General features: G+C 38.5%; 2 protein-coding genes across 2 annotated transcripts; one reads left to right on the top strand and one right to left on the bottom strand.

Moving 5' to 3' along the window:
• Positions 1-1551: 1551 nt before the first annotated feature.
• Positions 1552-5256, bottom strand: LOC115918249 (60S ribosome subunit biogenesis protein NIP7 homolog). Its single transcript, XM_030986930.1, has 5 exons — positions 5061-5256; positions 4082-4168; positions 3431-3569; positions 2645-2785; positions 1552-1864 (listed from the first exon to the last, which is right to left on the bottom strand). The coding sequence occupies exons 1-5, from the start codon at positions 5186-5188 to the stop codon at positions 1745-1747; spliced, it is 615 nt and encodes a 204-aa protein (XP_030842790.1). The 5' UTR covers positions 5189-5256; the 3' UTR covers positions 1552-1744.
• A 43-nt stretch (positions 5257-5299) lies between these two features.
• On the top strand, positions 5300-9423 carry LOC115918703. The gene is made up of 4 exons (XM_030987431.1): positions 5300-5472; positions 6337-7079; positions 7770-8374; positions 9199-9423. Exons 2-4 carry the CDS (start codon positions 6359-6361, stop codon positions 9421-9423), a joined length of 1551 nt encoding a protein of 516 aa, XP_030843291.1. The 5' UTR covers positions 5300-5472; positions 6337-6358.
• The last annotated feature ends 308 nt before the right edge of the window (positions 9424-9731 follow it).

The following is a 9731-nucleotide window of genomic DNA, read 5'->3' as shown; positions in this document are numbered from 1 at the left end:
CTTTCAACAAATTTATTTACCTAAATTTGGGGAGCAATTATGAAAAAATGCACTTTCTAATATCACTTTTCCGTAGATGTCTGTACAAAATCTGGTAAACAAATTTGTTCTCTGAAGTTACAAAAATGGATTTAGCTCCTTATGGAATTAAACTCTTCATTTGTCTATTGGAATAGCTGAACATTAAGTTTTCAAAATACCATATATTTCATATACCATCATATAAGACTAAATTATGATATTGATTATTTCATGTTGCAGCTCAGATTTAAACATACCCTTCATTAGAGTATAGATCAGTTTATACCGTAGTACATTTCTATTACTCAGGCTAGCAAAATTCTTTACACTGAATGACCAAACAGATGATTTTCCTTTAAATCTAGTGTTCTCTATGATCGATACATGTACATGCCCAATTATACTTGTATTTTTATATACATGTATTCATCAACATGTTCCTCATGCAAGATATGCATTAAAATGATTATCAAAACAAAAATCAAGATAAAGATTCTTTCCAAAAGTAATTTACAATTCCTAGACCATCATGACATATGGGAAGAGATGGGACTTATTCTGGAATAGGGTACCGTTTAGTGCACAGCGCCATCTCATGGTCAACTTGGCAACAGTACCCGGTACCGAATTTCCACTTCGCACACAGAGGAAATGGAATCATGAATGCGAGAACCAACAGCTCAGCTAGGGAAGCAGCGAGTTACGGGATCATACTGCTACAGCTGACCTGACATGGCGCTATAGGGGATTTTGCAGTAGTCCTTCTAGTGCAGAATGGCTAGAAGGACTTGTCTCGGCAAACAGCAGAAATTGCAGAACAAATGTTCAGGGAGTTAATCAATCTACAGACATTGTAAAATTTTGGGAATAACAAAAATGCTTTTTGAAATTCCATTTCACTTTTCTAATTGCTGGTTGTGGAGAATTGTAGATCATTGTCATAGCAATACAAGGATGGAAAATAATCCAAATTAGAATAATAATCATCTTAATTAAAATCAAAATAAGAATAAAAGGTCTCTTAAACCCAGTAATATTACATTAAAAAGCAATGTACATGTACATAAGTCAGGCTGTTTTAAAGTCTTGGAAATGGGGACATGATTTCAAGATGATTCCTTTTAATATAAAACTACCGGAGGATTTAAATCTTGGTAAGTACAGGAGAATTGTAGCTCAGGTAGATGCATGAAGGTCTCTTTAAACTCAATAATATTACATTAAAAAGCAATGTACATAAGTCATGCATGTATGAGTTTTAAAGTTGTGGAAATGGGGAAATTCCTTTTGATATGAAACTGCTGGAGGGTCTTGGTAAGATCAGGAGAATTGTATCTTAGGCGGATGCAAGGAGGTCCCTCATCGACACATCTCGTCTCAGCAAACTGTCTCATCCTCTGTGAAAAATGGTTGGTCTACAATCCACCTTTAAAATGGGAAACTTGATGATGTAAGGCCAACCGTTGCATGCTCACAACCCCTAACCTGGGGATATAGGATAATTTGCAAACTGTTGAGGGTATTCAATCACTCCCTACATGTACATGTACATGTAAATGGCATGCTTGTATGTACGAGCATTGTGCCATACAATACCAGGAAGATCTTTCCTGTAAAAACGGTACATGTATCATATAAATAGTCTTTTAGTTCTCCTTCACATGGTCTGTCCATGGAGCGTCTATAGTTCATAAAGTGCCCACGGTCGGTGAAGGGGTTGTCCCTACAAGAGTGTGTCCTCGTTCCTGAGGTATTCCCCTATATCAGCTTGATGGAAGACTATGATGGACATGGGATCTGTGTGTCTGCATTCCTGAGTTGATTTCGCTGCAACACCAAAGCCCTACATGAAATGCAAACAGAAATGAAATGAGAAATCAGAAAAAAATTTGTTTCTGCTATTTTCCTGTGTTTTCTCTCTCTCTCTCTCTCTCTCTCTCTCTTCAATTTGTTTTCTCTCCCGCTCCCTTCTTTGCCCCCCTCCCATCTCTCTCTTTCTCAGTACGTTTCCTCTGTATTTGATTCTGTTATCTACTCATTTTTTCTTCTTGATGACCTACCATCCTTCAAATAATCGATCTTAACGTAGGCATACATCATTCTTTTTTCCCCACCGCACCAAGTAAACTTTATTTTTTAATTTCAAGTCCATAATCTGAAACCCATAGTCTGAATTGTACAATTATCTTCCTATCTGCTGTTTGATACATTTAACAGCAGAATACTTTAATAAAAGCCAGATATATGTAAGGGTAGTGAGTACCTAATGGATGTAAAACCAACAACTGTTCTAAGTCAGAAAAATGAGAAAATCTTAGAACATGCAATGTCAGTAAAGCCAATCCTGTAACGTACCTAGCACTGACCCAGCAGTCAAGCTTTATTAATGCCCCCACTGCACTTCTTATAGCTACTGGTGCCCTCTAAACAGCAAACAATACCTAATTGGTGACCATTGGTCAACCATGATCCCCTTTTTCTTATGTTAATTGAGGGCTGATTGGATGAGATAACCACCTGTCAGTGACCATGCAGGGAGGTCTAATCCCCCTGGCCAAACTAGTGCAGACAAGTTTTAAGGTACATGTACAATCCTGCACAAATTTCTACAGACGAGACTCACCAGAGGAGCGTCACTCATGGAGTAGATAACAACACCCTGGTACTTGTCAGTGTTCTCTGTAATCCTGCCAAGACCCGATTTCAGAACATGGTTGCCGTAGAGAAAAGATTGCTCTGCTCCTGGTTTCACCCAAACCTTGCACTGAAAAAGGAAAGCATACCAAATGCAACTTTATATTAGTTAAAAGGTCTTTTGTTTCCTCTTTTTTTGGGGGGGGGGGGGTAATTGCCTTTTAATACTTTATTTCTGAGAAGGGCATAATTCAAATTCAAACATGAAAGTCCTTATTGGCCTTGAATAGGCAACGATATAATCAAATATAATGTTTTGGACATCTCTCTTACCCAATTTTAAAAGCATTTTAACAGATCAAGAAGGTTCCAACAAATTTCCATGTATGAAAAAAGGTTATTGAAACAGGTTTGAAAAAAATGCATGGATAAGAACCAAGCAGCATGTGGTCTGAAAATTCACGCATTTCAGTTGATATTTGATACTATCAGTATGAATTCAATTTTGGCATGATCTCTTAATTACCTTCCAATACTTTGTTACTGGTATTTTTCATGCCATCTTTATTTAGGACTTGTTTGTAAAGCTCTTGGCATTCCCATATATGCATCACTCTGACTAACATCTAGGTCTTTCTCAGTGTCACTTGTGTCTGTCTGGGTCAAATTGCATATCAGTCCCTCAAGAATAATCCTTTTTTTCTTAATCTAGCATTTTCACTTGAATTTGTACAACTCAAAAAAAGAGAAACAGAAAACTATGATAGAAACTCACCTTGGCATATGGCGCTAAATAATCCAGTGCTGTGATGTGAAGCCTAAATTTCTTGGTCTTGGAGAATTTGCCAAAGCACGTCCCAAAGCTGATAAGGTTATCCCTGACAACACTAGCAGCTCGCTTCATGATTTCCTCACTGTAAAATAACAACCAATATCAATTACCAAGCACAGGGGTCTGTCTTCCTTTCTTTTTACAAAAAGAGAGACAGTGGTAACAGTTTAATGAGTTAAATTTAAAAATCCAAACTATGATTCATTCCTTGCTAAGGAGTTAAATTTTCTCAAAATGATACTCCCCTCCCTGAGCTAACCACTACTCCCCTAGCCTAAATGAAATGCACCTGTTTGAATAAGGATCTTAACTATAATTACCTTCACCAATTCTCTGAATCCAAATGTGAGTTAACATTGACCCCCGTACCCCATCGATATTAAAAAGAAGGTTAAGTTCTGGGAAGAAGTGAAAAGCAATTTGTGAGCGTGCAAGTGTGGAAGAACATCAGAGGAAAAGTTTGCCCTAAAAAAATGCTAGATGATCATCTTTTTTCTGATTGATTCCACACTGTTTCTTTCACAATGCAATCACACGACCAAAACTCAACTTTATCTTTAAACAGAGCTTGCACAAGATATCTATTATACATACCTGACATAAAACACCCTATCTCTGTGATATCTGAAGCAGTACATTCCATCTGCCCTGTCAATTAAAAGCTTAATATTTTCACCAATGCTGCGGAAACAAAAAATAGTTGCAGGAACATTAGTAAACGGAATTCATGGTTTTATCTTGTGTCTTTTGTTTTCCTTGAGTTTTCTTTTGACTCAACTAGTCTAGTCAACTTAACCTAATAATCCTCTTCCTCCTTCCCTCCTTCTTCTCCTTCTCCTTCTTCTTTTTCTTCTCCTTCTCCTTATTCTTCTTCTTTTCTTTCTTCACATTCTTCTTCTTTTTCTTCTTCTTCTCCTTCTGCTCCTCCTCCTTGAGTCATCCTTCCCCTTTCCCCATCCTCCTCATCCTTCTTCTTCTCCTTTTCCTTTTTTCTTCTCCTTACTCTTCTTCTTTTTCTTCTTTCTTCACCTTTGTCTTTTTTTTTCTTCTCCTTCTGCTCCTCCAGTCCTCCTCCTTGAGTCATCCTTCCCCCCTCCTTCTTCTTCTTCGCTTCTGCTCCTCCTCGAGTCACCCTTCCCCTCTCCTTCACCTTATTCTTCTTCTTTTTCTTCTGCTCCTCCTCCTCGACTCAAGTCATCCTTCCCCTCTTCTTGACTTCTTCTTCTTCTTCTTCTTCTTCTTCTTCTTCTTCTTCTTCTCCTTCTTCATCTCCTTCTTCTTCTTCTCCTTCTTCATCATCTTCTCCTTCTTCTTCTTCTTCTTCTTCTTCTTCTTCTTCTTCTTCTCCTCCTCCTCTTCTTCTTCTTCTCCTCCTCCTTCTTTTTCTTCGTCGTCTTCTTCTTTTTCTTCGTCGTCGTCATCGTCGTCTTCTTTAAAAAATAAAAAAATCTTCAACAACAAAACGTGACAACAAATTGAACGAATGGGACTGATCCTATTAAAATCTTTGATCACAATCGTTAACTTGAGGCATTCCCACACTTTACTCTAAGAAAAACAATACACAACTTACTATTTTGAAAGTTTTTCAAACAAAGTCCTGGTCTCCTCTTCCGTTAAAGGACGCATGATGGCAGAATATGAGAACAAATTACGCTGTTTGTCGTCAAATTTTGCACAGCACTGCACACAATCGCACATGTATGATAATGATGTAGGTAAGAAGACCTTTGACACCTGTGCCCATCGATTTCCGGGTCCAGCTCGTTGCCGTGCGACGTTTGCTTGTTTCCGGAAGTAAAGAGAGCATGCATAATGCTATTGCCGTGTATACATGCCGTGCCAGCCAGCCTGGCCTGGCTACAAGATCATGATCAGGCAACAAAATGGAGAGAAAATGTCCTGGAAATACCAAAAAGTTGACGTTTCAAATATGATCCTCTTAAGAAGGTTAAGCGGCATAGCAACATCGAATATTTACAGTGGTAAGTTATGGTTAAAAAGTGTTTTTTTTTAACTTCAAGACGTCATTGCATCGAGTCAGACTGACTCAGCTCAGTCAGCTCAGATCAGGCTCAGACTCGAGAGGCGACTTAATTGTTTTGAGAAGTGAGACTGAATCTCATTTTCACAATTTCACTCTCACTCAGTCTCAGCAGTGTCAGTGAGAGTGAGACTTAAAGAAAGAGAGAGCTGGTTCATAATCATATAGGTCCTAGTTGTTGTTGTTTTAGTTGATGGCGTGTAGTCTATCAATCATGAATATTTATGAAAGACTTGTTAGTTGTTTTACTTTTTTTAGTTTTTATTGGCGTGTATCATTCATTTATGAATATTTACTGACGAAGTCTAGACTCTAGATCTATATAATATAGATCTAGGCCTATATAGGGTCTATACATGTATCTAGACCGTTGTGCGTCCTGACACAAACTTGACAAAGGCGGACAGGTTGTCCTGACAATTGATTTTAATTATTTTTTAGAAGTATAGATCTACACGCAACATTTTATGAATCTTTTAAGACTTATTATTTTTGGTTGACAATTAATTATGAAAGACAAATATTTATGATGATTAGACCTAGTGCTATTTGATGCATACATTTTAAAGGCAAAGATGGTGGCTTTATTTTTTGTTTTGTAGCTTCCGGACGCACAGTCCCCTGTAATATCTACATGTATAGACTAGACATTTTACTACTATTATTAATAGAGCCTCCAAACTGCTACATGTATGTACAGTATGTAGTCTATATTAAGGCTACTTATTTCTAGATGGCTTTTAAACTAAGTAAAACCCTCTTCCCGTAGACCCTATACAATGTATCTTTTTTGTTTCTTATGTAGAAATGACTGAACAAGCACAATAATGTCAGCAACTCTCGTCCAAGGGAACACAAACCTGGCCGGGCTCTCGGGGTCTAGGAGCTTGGGTGTCAATGTCATTGCCCCAGTCATGGCAGTGTCTGTGTGCCGTCCACCCGCCAGCAGCAATGGCATGCCATCTCGACGGGGAAGTGCCATCGGTCGCTCGCAACTCCCAGCAAATAGCCTTCCAAGTAACACCCACTTCAAGCTTCACAGCCAGGAGAGTATACATGCAGGCAGTCTGTCGTCATCGCTCCTTGTGCCTTATCCTCCAGTCGAAGACACCACCTGGGCATCGGACAGCAGGGAGGGCTTGACCCTTCCTAGGATAAGCAGTCCAGTGCAGCTTTGCAGTACGACCAACTCCCAGTCAAGCTTCATCACTACCATCGACGCCACAAGCGGGAAGGACGGAATTGTTGATGATGTGGATGCTCACCTTGAGAAATCCAACCCGCCGAGCATCTTCCCAAACTTCCGAGCCCTGCAACGTCTCGCCGCCAGCGCCAAGCTGAGGATCAACAATCTGAAATCAAAAGAGGCTAAGGCCATCACTGCTTTACTTAATCAAGAAAACAATAATAATCAGTCCCATTCTTGCCAGGACGACGTGATTCAAGTGAACAATGTTTTGAATTCGTCTTGGGAGTCACAAGATGATGATGATCTTACCCAGTATCCACACATCAACAACACAGATTCTGCTGTACATAGTGAAAAAGGTGAGCAAAGTTTTCTGTAGTGTAAGTTTTTCCAATTCCCCTGAAATTGATCGAACATAGAATTGTTTCTTTTTTTGGTTGTAATGTTTTTCTTTAAGATATAGTCATGCTGCTTTAATTTGCTACCATAATTTGCCCTGATACATTTATTTTGCAGTCTTTAAATTAACCCTGTAAATTTTCAAGTTTTTGGCTATCAAATGCTCAAACAAATTCATAGCTGGGATTATTTTGTCATTTGGAGTTGTTGTAGACCATGTTTGTTGATATTTAGTGCCTTTTTTTTCCCGATCATTTTAATTGATCGGCGATCGGAAATTATTCTCTGATCACCCCTGATCGGATCGGTATCAGCGTCCGATCCGATGATCGTTTACAGGGTTACTTTAAATTTAGTATTTTATGGAAGATAATTTTAGCATACATGACCGATCTTATTTGCATCAATTACAATGACAAGTTTTTTGTTTTTTCCGCAGCCATTCAGATATAGATATATTCTTTAAGAAGTTTGGAACCTCCTGCCTTCCTAATCAAGGGTCTTTCTGAAACTTTATCTTTCCATTGAGTCATTACTGGGATCCTTGATGCATGAATTATTACTATGTACTAATGATTTTGAAAAGAAAGTCCTCACAATTAAGTTTGAAAATTATCATGAACCTTGTTAATATTTACTCCCCATTCCAGGTACTTCCAAATCAAAGACCAAGAAATTCTACAGAAGCAGATCAAGAAGGCGAGGGGGAAAAACTCCCTCGAAAAAGAAACACTCGCCCGCTCCGACGAAAGACCACAATTCCTTAGGAGATTTCAGTCTTGCTTCAACCATGACCCTCAACAGTCGCTGGGAAAGAAAAAAGGTGGAAACGTTCAGTACCAAGTTCAATAAGGGTTTTACTTCCAGAAAATCTAAAGTGAAAGACTCATCCAGTGGGACGTCCTCTCAAGTATCTTTGACGACAGTTGCTTTGGAGAAGAGAAGCAACGCAACAACACCCCGTGCAATCACAAAACAGAGCAGATCAGAGGCTTCCGATAGTATGCCAACACCCAGACAAGTTTTAGAACATGCAGCATCGGTTTATGGAAGTGGAAACCATATTCATGTGAGGCTGAGCAATAAATTCAGGTCGAGTGAATCGGAACGTTCGATGAAGAAAGTGTTCTTGTCAGAGAAACAGTCTAGTATGCTGAAGGATGGTGGGAAAGGTGTGCCCTGTGCCCCGCCCACTTCCCCCACCCCCCAACAGCTTGAGAAGTTTGAATATATAGCATCATTAACCGATCTAAGAGTGAGTATGATTCTGACCTCTGCTAAATTAATGTGTGCCATTGTATTTAGTTTTATTTAGGATGTTGAAAGCATACATCTAAGGTATACTTAAACAAGATCAAAACAAGAGGGGGGATAAAGATAATACTCTGAAAATAATATTTTAAAAAATAAAGAGGAGGAAAAATAAACATACTCCTTTAAAGAACTACTACCCCAAAGACAACTACATATAGGCATTGGGATGTTGCTCTCTAGGACAATTACGGCCCAGCTAACTCCCCAAGGACGACTACATCTAGGATAACTACTGCCAGGGACAATATACCCCCCCCTTCCCCCCTTCCCCCACCCTCACATATCCTATACCACTTATTTGTATTTTTTAGTTTTTAATAAATTTACTCACACTCAGAAGACAAGCTTTAGGGGTACTATATGGTAGGGAAGAGTTGAATAACAGTCAGGGTATAATTGTCTTTATTAGGGGGATTTTTTGTTGGGTATATATAGATGTCATGATGTAGTTTTTTTTTTTTTTTTTTTTTTTTTTAGGGTGGTGGTTTAATTTTCCTGGCATGTGGTCTAGAGGTTTCCTGAAATTCTGTGTTGGAAGGGGGAAGAGCAATTAAATATTTTTTTAATGATTACATTGGCTACATTTGAATATAATCATCATGATTAATTGCACAACTTATACTCAAATGCATGTAACTAGAAAAATAGAAATCCAGCAGTGTAATACTGTACATAATAACAGTTCCTAATTTCATGTAACATACAAATAGCAAGTGAACAACTTATGTCATGGAATTAATGAGGACAATTTTCTTTTACGTACAGAGCCAGAGAGCACTGAAAGACAGGTTAAACGTGATCGGTGCAGAGGAGAAGAAAAAGAGCCAGAAGATCCGCGAGGACAAGGCGCGGCAGGAGAAGCAGTCGGCCCGCAACAATGTCGGTATGATGAGGCAGAGACAGAGGCAAGAGATCTACGCTCTCAACAAAGTCATGACAGAACTTGAGAACAGCCATTTCCAGAAGTTCTGTGAAGCCATGAACAAATAAAGAGATTCATGGACAAATGTTGTTACGGTAAAGAAGTATAGGCCTCCTGTACTTTGGTAGTTCAACGACAGGGTTGACCGAAAATATCGTGATTGAAACTCATTGTAAAGGAAATATCATGGTTAGGGAAAAATTGTGAAGTTGGAAGAAAAAAAAGCTGTAAGCTTAGAACAAATTCATATCAAATATATATATTCCAAAATCAGTTGTGATACATTATTTTTGCATGGTTTGAGAGTGAGAATATATCAGGGCAATAAAAATAACTTTTCAGTGCAGGTTGAATTACTTGTAAAGTTGGTTTAATC

Source organism: Strongylocentrotus purpuratus, unplaced genomic scaffold (genome assembly GCF_000002235.5).
Source record: "Strongylocentrotus purpuratus isolate Spur 01 unplaced genomic scaffold, Spur_5.0 spur5_scaffold_16, whole genome shotgun sequence".
In the NCBI taxonomy this organism is placed as follows: domain Eukaryota; kingdom Metazoa; phylum Echinodermata; class Echinoidea; order Camarodonta; family Strongylocentrotidae; genus Strongylocentrotus; species Strongylocentrotus purpuratus.
Note: the sequence above shows the minus strand (reverse complement) of the source record. Positions and strands in the feature narration are given on the sequence as shown.